At 46.6% G+C, this 13,077-nt stretch overlaps 1 protein-coding gene across 1 annotated transcript in view; it reads right to left on the bottom strand.

Annotated features, from left to right (window-relative positions):
- Nucleotides 1-6,444: 6,444 nt before the first annotated feature.
- The window catches only part of ATP1B1 (ATPase, Na+/K+ transporting, beta 1 polypeptide), a gene marked incomplete at its 5' end in the record, with an annotated part of 12,686 nt that continues 6,053 nt past the window's right edge, over nucleotides 6,445-13,077 (bottom strand). Inside the window, 4 exons of the mRNA XM_009866730.1 lie at nucleotides 6,445-7,866; nucleotides 8,820-8,900; nucleotides 10,755-10,939; nucleotides 11,727-11,882. Of these exons, the coding sequence (XP_009865032.1) occupies nucleotides 7,600-7,866; nucleotides 8,820-8,900; nucleotides 10,755-10,939; nucleotides 11,727-11,882 (689 nt within the window). The remainder of the gene's footprint in view (nucleotides 7,867-8,819; nucleotides 8,901-10,754; nucleotides 10,940-11,726; nucleotides 11,883-13,077) is intronic.

The following is a 13,077-nucleotide window of genomic DNA, read 5'->3' as shown; positions in this document are numbered from 1 at the left end:
GCCACTGGTTTGCTGGGACGTTTCATGTCAACACAGGGAGGCACAGTCTACACAGGGGCTTGTGATGGTACTTGCAAGGTCACTATGTATGGCCTGGATGGTGCTTGTTTGGTTGGGTTTTCACAGAACATTTTGTTACTATCTTATCTGCTGTCAAGTGCAGCCTATTGGGTCCCCTGGCCAAGTACTACCTTGTAGAACACATGGGTTGCTCAGGAAGAGCTCTAAATGCTGGATGGCTTCTACTTGTTGCTTCCATCCTTGCTTGAATCCATGGTGTTGGTGGACACATGTTCTCGTTCTCTCTCTACAATTACTTCTGCCTCTATTGGCCATAATCTGGTAGCTGGTGAGGATTGTGACTGTCAGTGCTCTCTGAGTAGGCTGTGGCTGGATGAACACATCCAACCCAGGCCTTACTTGGATATTTCAGGTGCTAGCAAGGGCCTTTTTTAATGGTTTTATCAGGTGTTCAGGACGTGCTTGAAGCTTCCATCAGCATCTGTGGTGGTGCATCTAGCATCTTGTGTGTACCTAAGCTGACTGGTTCAAGGGCATCATTCAAGAGCTCCACAGATCCTCCTGATTTTGAGGCCAGCAAGTGCCCCTCACGATAAGCGTGAAGTGCAGTCTTGGCGACTCAGTTGCTTGGCATCCTTGGAGAAGCAGTATTTGCTGCCGTGTCGTAGTTTTTGGTGTGTGATGGGAGCCGGGACCTTTCACAGTAGTTCTACCAGACCTGTGGTCCTTTCTGATAGTGCCCAGAGATGTTACTAAAGATGGAGTAGATCTGGTGGGAGAGTCCTGGGCTGATACATTCAGCACTAGCTACTGAGCAGTTGTCTTTTGCCATGGAGTGGGGAGATTCAGTGAACCTTGTAGCTTCTACTTCAGAAATCAGTGATCTGAGTCAGCACAGTATTTATATGTGATGTAAAAACAAGACTTTGTCATTTTAAATAAGTTTTGGCGTTCACTTATTTTTCTTCTAGTGTTATGGAGCAAATAGCGTAAAACTCACTTTCTTGGTGTTTTGACTATGATATAATGAATTGCTAATCTTGTCCTCTCACTTACATCCTGTTTGGAATTCAGATTTTTCTAATATTTTATTTTATGGTACAATATCCTTATAGCTTCCCTTGCCCTTTCTTTCCCTGTGTTTTCAGAGTTCATCATAACCATACGTAGCGTTTGAGGTGATTGTGTTAATAGCACATAGTGTAAAAGCAGAATGTGCTCTGTATATCCCGCGGTGTTTCTTTAATAAAACCTGCAGCTACATAGTTTTATTCTTTGGTGCATAGAGGCTTTTGTCTCAGCTGCAATTTAAGGAATTAGCTTGGACAATTGAAGTCCACGCGTGCGAAATTTTCTGCCTTGGGCAGTCTGACTGGCTTTATTTCTTAGAGCGCGTGACGTCTGAGAGGCAGGAGTGACTAACTTTCTTGGAGTTTGGGGTTATTTGGTTTTTTGAACAAACTTCCTGGGGCTAAACCCTCTTCAGGTTTATGTGGAAAAACAATTCTTTGTTTTCAGAACAAGTAATACGGTAAGTAAGTAGACCCTCTTCTTTGACAGCCCTTTTCATTTCTGGACAGCTTGCGGCTGAAAAGAAGGTATGAATCCATGGGGTTTCAGTGCGTTAACCTAATGACTTAGATGTGTGAGTCAGCTGGGTGAGCTGTAGCTGAAATGCATTTTAGGTGCTGGCAATTACACTGGCTAACGGAGTTTGCAGGTTCATGCTGAGCTACAAACCAAAATCAATGGGCAACCAAGATTTTTGGTTCCTACTCATGATCTCGAACTGAGATAACCTGTAAAAAATAGTAAGACCGAGGTGTTTTGGGAGAATATACTGATGCTCAAACTGTAGGTTAGCAAAGACGCTCTGGATCATGTGCCTGGATACCTACGCTGAACCAGGGAGCTACAGTTTTGCAGTGGGTTTTTTGAGAGGGTACTGGTGAGTGTCTGTCCAGCTGCATGAAAAGCGCTGAGATGACTGACAGGTTCTAAATGAATACAGGGACGGAAAAACCCTCCGTTTCCCGGCTGCCAGTTTTGGTTCGGTGGAGATGAGGATGGACTGAAATTGCTGTCGTCTTTCTGGTGATGAATGAGAAGTGGATCTGTGATCTTGCCATCTTTCCTATTCGCAGGTCTCCCCACCAGCCCCCTTGCTTCTGCCACGAGTGATACTAACAGGGTCACTTATGGAAAGCTGCCAGCCCAAGGGAACAAGGGGAACGGACCCTGAACATGCCAGGAGTACCCTTTCAGTGCCAGGGGGTTTTTTTGAGGCACGTTCTATCGGTTAGCTCAGTGGTTTGAGCGCAGTGCTGACAACAATGACAAAACTGAGGTCGCAGGTTCGATTCCCGCTCGGTCCCCGTGTGTTGCCAGGTCGGGGCGAGAGGTGGCGTCCCTGCCCATGACAGGGACGTTGGACTAGATGATCTCTAAGGTCCCTTCCAGCCTAGGCCTTTCTATGATTCTGTGATATGCTGGTACCGTTCAAGGGTACCTGGTTTGTCCTGTGGACAACAGCTCTGACTCCAAAGCTGCTGAGCTGGCACCTCTCATCCACGCTTTGTTCTCTGGGCAGAAGGAGGTGTCTGTAATTCTTACTCTTAAAATCTTTAGGACACTTTGTGCCTGTGCTGGGTCCTGTGTTATCTCCCTTGGAAGACTGCCTCACCTGATTGGCTTCCCTTTGTTTTTATTTTCTTTCATTTTTTTTTTTTTTAAATTTAATTTGCCTGGCCTCTCTGTGCTCTTAGGGCACGCGTTGTTCAGTTGATAATTGTTTGTGCTCAGCCAGGACATCAGACTGGATTTGGTTACTGCCTGCTCTAGTAACTCCTGAAACTTTGCGGTAGGGTGTGGAAGTGCCTAGAGGGAGTGGCCGTCATTAGCGCGAGTTTTGCAGGGAGCACCTGGGACTGAAGCAAAACTTGATCGAACTGAGACAGCGCTCGGCTCCTCCTTGGTGAAGCAGTTCCTAGGGGCAGAGCCAGAGGTCACAGTTAAACACCTGCTGTTACTTCCTGAGCATTATTGTTATTTGTCCCCTAGCAGGAGCTGGAGGCACAGATGTGTGCAGTAAAGCAGGTGGGCGGTTCCTGGGATCTGTAAGGAGAGCACTGATATTAAATTGAATTCTGTTTTAGCATGCCTGGATGTTAGCGTCTTTTAAAGGGCATTTGAGTTGGATCTGTGAAATGTCTTTGGTTGGTTTCAGTTCGGTTCCTGTTGTGGGTCTGTCCTCTGCCACCTTTGGGTCCTGTAAAGAGACCAGAGGTGTGCTTGGCTGAGAGTAGCTGACCTTGCCCTCGATCAAATGAGGCCTGTTGAGATGTTTCGTACAGGCGCAGTTCATTTTTCTGTGGTTTATACCACATTCGGGCCCTAGGAAAGAGGGTAACTGTATTTCCTACAACACAGAGTGCTTTGGAATACCTCATCTGGATGATTGGTGCAAGTATCTCCAAGTCCTGGTTCCCCTTGGAAAAGGACTTGGTGCTTTAGAATGCAGTTCTTCAACCTGCCTTCAGCTGGAGCCTCATAAGATTGAGGCACACCTGATCTTGTGGTAGTGCTGACAGCCCTTGGTCTTGGTTCTTCTGCAAAATGCCGTGTGTGGTGGTGTGTGAATGAGGTACGGGATGACCCTTATTCCTGGTGTTTCTTGTCTAGCACTGCTGTGCTGCTGAGGGTGAGGTTCTTGATGAGAAGGATCCTTTCTGTGTATCACAGATATGCCACTCTTAACTGGTTTTACTGGGAGCTGGGTGGCAGCTGACCCACATAAAGATAATTATATAGGAAGAGAACATACTGGCACCTAGTTTTACACATTATACAATGAGCTGTGTGCGTGTTCCAGTGTCCCAGCCTTGCCAGTACTGTCTGCGTGGATCTTCAACAATCCAATAAAAGCCAGTTGAGGAGGAAGTGTTTTGCCATAGGTTGTGAGGACGCTGAGACTGTTCAGCCGGGCCTGGGAAAATTGGTTCCACAAAATTGGGGGCTTTTAAGGACTGAAATAGCGCAAAGCCTTTTGTTGCTAACAGCCAGCGAGCAGGAGTGGGGTGAGGACAGTGTCCACTAGTATCCATGTGTGCTGCAGGGACAGATCATCACCCAACCCCCATGAAGGCCACTTAGCTCTGGCCAGGAGAGCGGTGGGAATCGACACCGCTCAATAAAACCTGCGCCCGCTCAGGGAAATGGGGCCTGTGGCAGCAGCTGGTGTGTTGGAGTCCTGGGCTGGACCTGCAGAGGAGCAGAGTCTGCTGTGCTTGGCCTTTTTCCCTGCTCTTGGCACAGCTCCCTGCGGCTGCTGAGAGTCACACCAGCCAGCTGCCCATGGCCAAATGAGGAGCAGGTGCCCAAAAGCACCAACTCTCAGAGCTGTAAAACTGGCAGCTGAGGGGGGTGGATGTGGGGGGTGGGGGGTGTATGTGTATGCAGGTGTCCAGCCTTAAAGGTTCTTCTCCTTAAATGTGTGTGTGTGCCTTGCTCCTTTTTATTTTATTAGTAGTTTTGTGTGTCTCTCTAACCTTGAAATGTGAGTGTCCTGTATCAACAAGGGAGATAAAAATTCACTTTAACAGCTACAATTATATTTAACGTAGTTGAGCCAAGCTGGCACAAAGAACAACATGTTCAGACTGGCAGTTTATAATGTCATGTCCTATTAGGCAGTAAGGAAGGTAATGCCTTCCTGAGCAGACTAGATGCTATGTAGGCAATACAGCACAGATTTTAAAAAAAAAATCAATCATGAAAGCAATGCAAATTTAAATTCTAAATTGGCTTGATGAGGTGTCACATCTTGGCCCTCTTCCCACCACCTCTCTGGGCTTTTGACCGAGTTGTCACGAGGCCTGTGGAGAGTTGGGGCTTTTCAGCCGGTGGCTGCAGGGTGAGCAGCTGGGGGTCAAGTCTGCTAGTATGACCGAGCTAATTAGTGATCAGCGCAGGTTGGCCTGCTTTCACTGATTTGGGAATAGAAGGGGAATGGGGGGTGGGGAGGGGAGGGGGCAAGGGAAGGGAGAATGGTAAAGGTTTGATTCTGCTTTATTTCATGTGCTATTACTAAGAGTAGATTATATGAGCCTCTGTTGACTCTTGCTCACTGAAGTCAACACAATGACTATAAGTTTGTCCCAACTCCTGGAATAAGCCATTATCTTTATTACTAGTTTATGCTTGGACTTTGTGCACCTATGGTAAATTAAGAGGACATAAATTATCTACCCATGAGTTGAGGCTTTTATAAATAAAGCAGTTTGGTGGGTGATTATTTTATTTTTATTATTTTTATAAACCATCAGAGACTATGAACCTAAGAAAGAACTGACTTGGAGGGGCAGTTGATCCTACCAAATATTGAGCTATGCACTTCTATTGCCACCCTCCCCCAAAATGGTGGCAGTAGGACATCCACCAGCTGCTGGGATCCAAACTGGCTCAGCTCTCCTGCAGCTCCTGTGCAGGTGGAGCGTCTTTCAGGGAGCGTTTTTGTACTACACTCACTGCATCTTTGCTAAATCTTTGCCTCCCTGTAAACACAGAACAGCAAATGAAGCGGTTGCAGGTGAGATTTCCACCAGCTCCTGCTCCGTGGGAAGAGTGTGAAACCACCGAGTGTGCACACCCTCCGCTGTAGCCTGTGGTTCCTGTGCATTCCTGTCTAGCAGATGGCAAAAAGTTTAGCAGCTTGCTTTTCCAGCATCGTGCATTCCGATTAGGAGGGCTTTAGCAGACAGCTTGCTCTAAGATAGTTGTGTTTTGTCGCTTTACACAGAGAAATACTGCCTGCTGCACCGCGTCACACAGCGTAAAGTGATCTTGACTCTGGCAGGACGGCAGCTGCCACGTTTTTTCACGTCAGAACAACCCCATCAGGCGTTGCCTGTTCTCAGTGCTGAGCTGTTGGCCCCGCAGCAACGCAAAACAGGCCTGTGCCGTGAAACTCTGCATTTTTTTCTCCTACTTGTGACTTCAGCATCTGCCTACCCCTCGGGTCCAGACCTCTCACGCTAAGGATAAAACATTTCTACCTGTAGTTACTACTAGAATGTGTGGCCTGTGCATCCTGCTGTGGAAAACATGCAGTAAGGGCAAATACATGGAAAATCGTTTGGGGGGGGGGTTGTTCATGACTGATGTGCTCACAGGCACGTGTGCCACTGTGGTCTCTCAGGGAGAGGGGAAGCTGACCAACCCCGCCCTGCTGTTCTAGAGGTGACATGCAGCAACACCTTTGCTCCTGGATGGGAGCAGCAATTTAAAGCCCTCCCAACACATTCAGGTGAGAATGAACAACAGTGTATTTTCTGTTCAAACTAGGTGCAGTACTTCTTCAAGATTCTGGACACCTAAGGAACAGGCTCAATCCTCACCCCATGCAAAAGACGTGCAGACAGGACAGTGTGTTCATTCATTTATTTGTCCAATGTTTCAACCTGACTGAAATACAAGGTCAACAAGAGCACTGTACTCCTGGCTATTATTACATGATAGAACATAGAGTTTTGCACTTTAGACAACATTTAACACCATTCTATGGGGTACTGCATTGCTTTTATAAAGTTTAAAATAAAGATTTATTTTCAAACATGTGACTTTGGTTTATTTCATACAATACACTTTCTTGCAGAAAAAATAAAATTGTACAACTGCATAAATATAAAATTCTTCCACCATGAAAATGGTTAAAACATTCAATAAAGACATTAGCACCACAGTGTGCGATGCCTCCAGCAGGAAAAAAAAAAAAAGAAGAAAAAAAAAAATATAAAAAGCAAAGAGTCATGCCTATCACTGAGGAGAGTGATAGGCTGACCCGGTCTCTCACACAACATACTGGAGGATGAGGGAAAAGGTGGAGAGAGAGAAAAAGAGAGAGACAGCATTCGCTACAAAGCACAGTACACAATCATCTAGTCTCTTTAACTTCACTTAAGTTAGTTTCCCCTGCCACCCCTCCAAATAAAATACCCTAATACCATGGAAAAGTCAGAAGCCTTATGGAGTGCTGTTAAATAGTCTCACAGGTGGGCCTTTCTTTGAAAAGAAACAAAATAATGAGAAGTATCATGCCAGTTCTAGTCCCATTGAGTATTTACACCCTGGACAGCAAAAGTCTTTGCTCACAAGAAGTAGAAAACAGATACAATACATGGCTTGAAAAATGACCAGAGTATGCACCTATAGTACTGTACACTAAATAAAATACACAAGGCAGCAATACTTAGGGGCCAGAAACACTGCTTACTACAAGTCAGTTATGGAATCATAATTTACAGTAAAAATGGGCATGTCCCAAGGCTCAATTTTGTTTTCCTTTGTCATTTACAGTAGAATAAATATTTGTCGCTATTGCTACACTTTGTTTACATTCTAACCTAGTAAATGCAGAAAGCTAGTGTAAAGCATATAGATTACGTGTAGGTCCCATACGTATGACAGTTTGTTCAAGACTAGTAGGTTTTCTTTTTTGTTCTTTTTTTTTTTTTTTAACCTTTTTAAATGGCTAGGAGGAGGAGGGGAGGTAGGGGGTGGGGAAGAGAGTTGTGCTTACAATCAGCTGCTTTTTATGTCAAATTTAATATCAAAGCGTCCCTGGAAGCGGTCTTTGTCGCTGTACAGGATGTTCTGCCCGTAGGCCTTGCATTCCACGCGCACCTCCAAGTCGTAGGTCAGGTTGGTGAACTGCACGGCCACCAGCGGCTGCAGGTACCGTGGCTGCAGGAGCTTCCCATAATAGGGGTAGTACTGCAGGCCAAAACCAGGGTAGCCGCCCATCCCATAGTACTCCACAGTGCCTATTTTGTCAGCATCCTCGTCTCTCTAGAGCAGGGGAAAAAGGGAAAACAAACAATGACGGTCACCCAAACACCACCTTTTGCAGCTCTTCTCCCTCGCAGCGGCTGCTTTTTTCACCAAGACCCTGACCTCTCTTTGGTCCTCACTCTGACAGCACAAGGATGTCCCAGTGGTGAAGGGGACACTTCAGTGCTGTCTAACCAGCAGCTACACAACAAGCACCTCCCAGCATGCATCAGCCAGGAAAAGGACTTTTCTTTATTTAAAACCTCAGGAAGACTGAGGAGGGTCTTTTAACAAGAGCATCCACTGACAGGACAAGGGGAAACAGGTTTAAGTTGAAGGAGAATAGATTAGACCTTAGGAAGAAATTCTTCAGTACGAGGGTGGCAAGACTTTGGAATAAATTGCCCAGAGATGTTGTGGCTGCCCCCTCCCTGGAGGTGTTCAAGGCCAAGTTGGACGGAGCCTTGAGTAGCCTGATCTAGTTGAGAGGCGTCCCTGCCCATGACAGGGAGGTTGGACTAGATGATCTCTAAGGTCCCTTCCAGCCTAGGCCATTCTATGATTCAGTAACCACCACAGCTTCCTGTCGTACCAATGCAGTATCTTTGGCTAAGAAAAAAAAAAGTGGCTGTTTCTCGGTTGCTTTACAATGCCAAGTGAACAGCCCTTCCCTGGAGTGCTTTTATCAGCCATCTGGGCTAAGAGTTCCAGTACAGCACGTGGAAGCAAAACAGCCACTTTCGAGGATACCTTGTAGTATCTGGCCCCACTTTTACTCATCCCTGCAAGGGCAGCACCAACTTGCATCCATCATCAGTGTGGTTTTGAGAAACTCATGTTCCAAAGGGGCAAGATGTCCCAAGTAAGAACCAACCCCTCATTGGCAGAAGGAGATGGGAAGCTACACTTGGGCAAAGACTTAAGTCTTCCCCTGCACCTTCCCAACTCTGCTCTGTTGCATTTCAACCTACCTTGGCAGAGCAGTGGACAGGGATAAGGAATGGGTTGTTTTTCGCCATAACCTCTGGAGGGAGGCTGTCATTTACTGGAGGCTAGAAGAAACACAAAACAAGGGGAACATCACACACTGGACACTGCTCTGCAGACCAGAGCACCTTTGCAGCGGCCAAGGTCAGCGATACTGAAGACATGCCCGATAACCGCAATCCCTTCTAGCTCACAATCCCTTCCAAAGCCAACAGCTCTTGGTGGCAGTTCTTGAGCCAGACGAGCAGCGTAATGGAACTCGAAGCAGGGGAACTTCACCCAAGCAGTTGTTGTCCTTACAGCTTTACCGCTGTGGATACCAAGGGAAGCAGATCGGGCTATTTTTAATTTTGCAGTGTCGCTGGGGGAAGCATCACAGGGCAGAGCACTGGCTGGCAGGGCTGGTTTATGCGAAGTCTGGGCAGTGGCAGAGAGAGGCACTGCGCGAGGATCAGCCACCCACCCACCTGCCCTGCAGACTGGAAACACACAGGAACAAAGAGCATCAGTCGCACCCTGCCACTGCTGAACTGCCACACCACCTGCAGGGAAGGACAAAGGCACCCAGTGGCACCATGGGTGGGAGTGCCAGCTCTGATGCTGGACTTTGGTCTCTGCACAAGCGCGGTAGTTTTGTTTCACTGCCATCCAAGTCTCAGGTCTGCTTTACAGACCCCTTGTCCAACACAAGAGCCACAGGGGCTCTGCTGGAGCACAGAACAAGGGAATCACGTATTGCCTTGGATACACAGGTCACTTCTAAATGAAACATGTAGTCATTCCTTCATTAGAGTCTGCTGTCTTGCACGGTCTGGAGCTCTTCAGAGCTCTGTGGCAAAGAAAAGAGGAAAACACCAAACCCTTCTTTGCCCCAGTCATCAAACACGCACATCTTGCATGATCCCACAGCCACCACCTATCAAGCACAGCACATTCCCACTAAAACACACCCACTGCTTCCACCCTGGATCTGATGAGTCAAAATTCAACTCTTTACTTTTAGCACAGGGCAAGCTCCCTTCAAAAAAATAAAAATATTCCTCACAACTCATTAGGTAGGCAGCACCATTCCTCATCCTTGACTGCACCAACAGACGAGGCTGAAGGTGGCTCAGCATGCCATTTGCACTGTCCTCCACCGGGAAGATGGAGTGGCAGATTTTGCACAGCACCTTACTCTACCGTATGTGCTCTGAATTCTTAGAGAAATTTTTAGTATTTAAATGGGTTTGGGCGAAATCTAGAAGTAGAAGCTGTTTTCCTGTCGAGATTAATATCCTTCAGCATTACTGCAAACACGCCTTCAGGTGCAGCACAGAGTAAGCAGGTGACAGAACACATCCCACAGCCTTTGGGAAACTGCATCAAGTAACCTAAAGATTTCCTCATCTCTCCTGCAGCAAGAGCCATGCCCGACTCTTAGATGCAATTTACACTTTATAGCCCATGTTTCTGTCTGATAGTTAATATTAGCACTGCTGCATTTAATTAAGTGGTTTTAGCAAGGCAGTCAACTCCACGCTGCCTGAGGAAAGCACGGAGTGGATAAGAGCATGGCACAATGTACTGATCTTACTACAGAAGGAGTCAGTCTGGGACACTCCCATGGAAACACACAGGACCTTAAAAGGAGCTTTACCATTTAAAGAAAATACCCTCGTTAGTGCAATTCAGTAAGCAGGCTCCAAAGTTACCAGATAAATAAACAGGAGTTTGCACTCTGAGGTTCATTACTACTTGTTACCAACTCGCAGCATGCAGTTTTCATTGCTTTTTAATGGAAACTATTTTCAAAGCCAGTTACTCAAATTGTCTCACAATTTCTCCTCTGCAGATGGGGTTTATATCCTGATCTCTCCCCTGAAGCCAATTCCTCCTTCCTATCACTAGCTTCTGCTAGAAGGAGAAGAGATACTTGCCTGAGGTTTGAAGCCAATAATTCTGTTGAGCTTGACCAGGATGCATGGTTTGCCACTACCGTACCCAAAGGTGGGATCATGTAATCCAGAGCAGTTGTCCAGCCATTCACGTCTGAACTTGCAGATCTTCTTCTGGCCCTGGGCATCATTATATGGTCCTCTCTCTTTGTAATCTTTAGGTGTGTCTGTCACAGTGGGAGAATGGAAAGACAACCACATGCAATGTCATCTTTTGCTTGTCAAGAACAGCAACACTTATGCTTCCTGTCTAGTTTGGATTCCCCCCCTTGTTGACACTACACCACCTTCTTGAGGCTGATGCCACAGACCCGCATCCAGGCACCACCCACACGGGGGCTGCTCCCACATCAGCAGGTTTGCAGGAGTTTTGTTTTTTTAACTGAGGATTCTTCCAGACAACAAGAGGACAAACACATCTGTAACCACTTGGCTCAGAGATTTTTTTTTTCAACATCTTCTACAAGCAGGCTCCCCTCAGATTTTACATGCACGTATTATGAGGTGATAGTCTCACTCGCATTACCACATGTAATCTATTAAAGGTTAATGCCTCCTCAATGCTTTGCCGCATTGCATCAAGAGGACCGATGCTGGCTTTAGCAAAGTCACCAGTAAAACCCCTGTGGCTTTCAGAGAGGATAAGGTCAGCGCCACGTGCTCCCCAGAGCCAGCTGCAACTTTCTCCAAGTGAAATCTGGGAGCTGCCAACCATATAACCTCCACAAAAAGCTTCCAGGTCCATCCCTGGCCAAGTCTGGTCTGTACAAACTAATTCAATGAGCAGCCACATGACTGAAATCAGAGTCTGCCAGTTTACCAACATGCTGTTGGTTACAAGAAAACAAAAAGCCAGAGACATCGAGACTGCCACTGCTCACCCTCAGCTTCTGATGGACCTGACACAGAGGCACTGGTCAGAGCCCTGAGCTACAGGAAACAATTGAGACTTACCCCCACAGTCCTCAAATACCATGTTTTCATTTTGTGCCTCAGCACTGTAGTCCTTCAAGAACTTCTCCAGGTTCTTCACATATGGCTCAAAACTTTTGGCATCGGAGGCAGTAAAGGAAATTTCTGTCTTTTGTACCTGGGGGACCTGAGTCAGTCCTAAGAAAAGCAGAACCAGTGGGAAAACATTAAGTACATCTCAGAGCTGCACTGCCACCAAGCAATGCAACACACACCAAGAACGCAGCTCCTTTTAAAAAAAAATATGTCTATTTTTCAGGCTTCAGGACTTGCACAAAACACCTTAAGCTTACTAGAGGGAAGTCTCTGACAGGCTCTTCTTTTCTCTTTCCAACAACAGTCTGGAATATTTGCCACGAGGTTTGCATCACTGAACAGATAAAAATCACAGAATCCAGAAAGCAGGCTACAAGTCAGGGTTTTCCTCAAGAAAACACAGTCAACCACAAGTCCCCTGCTCACTTCTGCCTCCTCCTCAAGGACAGAAGGAAAGCTGTCTGTACGTCAGGCCAACCACCAGAAATAAAGTCCCACAGAAGCCTATTGTTATGCACCTGTCCCTAAGAGATTGACTTAAGAGTCTGCAACACACGCAATGTTTAGGGTACATCAGAGCCATCCACTCATGAACCCTTGCAGTAGAAGAGGAGAGGTTCCTCAAGTCAGGCACAGCCACTCTCTGCTGGCTGTAACCCACACTGCCTTCGTGTAGTCTCCCTTGCAGGATGCAGGGCAGGAGACATTTTCTCACTCAGTAAATTCATCAGCCTGATCGCTTTTCTCTGGTCTTTTCACTCCCTAAGCAGGTCTTTCCACCTGCAGAAATAATTCTGCTTGCTCCTTAATCAGAAGCTCAGCATAGGCGAGTAGGAAATACCACCACACAGGAGAGATGTTTAAAAGATTTCTGGGCTGCATGGCTAGCTCTGCTTTTGACTCAAGGAGGGTGAACAGAAAAAGAACACACGGAGAAGAGGCTAGGTGTAAGTAACGCCTACAGATGATGAAAAGTGTCAACCCCTTTGCTTTTCATTATGGGACTTGGAAATAGTTGCCCCTGCGTGAGGTTTAGGTCACATTTTAATTGAATGCATTGATGCATGGCTAACATGTTAAACTTAAGTAATGGGAACCGAAGTCCATGCTGCTTTTGTGGCAGCCACTGTAATTACTGAGGTCCTGACTTCTGTTCGGTTTGTCATCTTTGTTTTAGCAAAAATAAGGAGCAGGGGAGCAGCATTTGCTCTGACAGCCTTCAGAACAGGCCCATTGCCAACAAGTTCCCCTGGTGCAAAACTCAGGCAGCTTAGCTGGCTGGCCCCAACCCACAGGA

The sequence above is a fragment of the Apaloderma vittatum genome, unplaced genomic scaffold (genome assembly GCF_000703405.1).
Source record: "Apaloderma vittatum isolate BGI_N311 unplaced genomic scaffold, ASM70340v1 scaffold18993, whole genome shotgun sequence".
Taxonomy (NCBI): Eukaryota; Metazoa; Chordata; class Aves; order Trogoniformes; family Trogonidae; genus Apaloderma; species Apaloderma vittatum.
The sequence above is the reverse complement of the archived record's forward strand: the minus strand, read 5'-3'. Positions and strand labels throughout refer to the sequence as shown.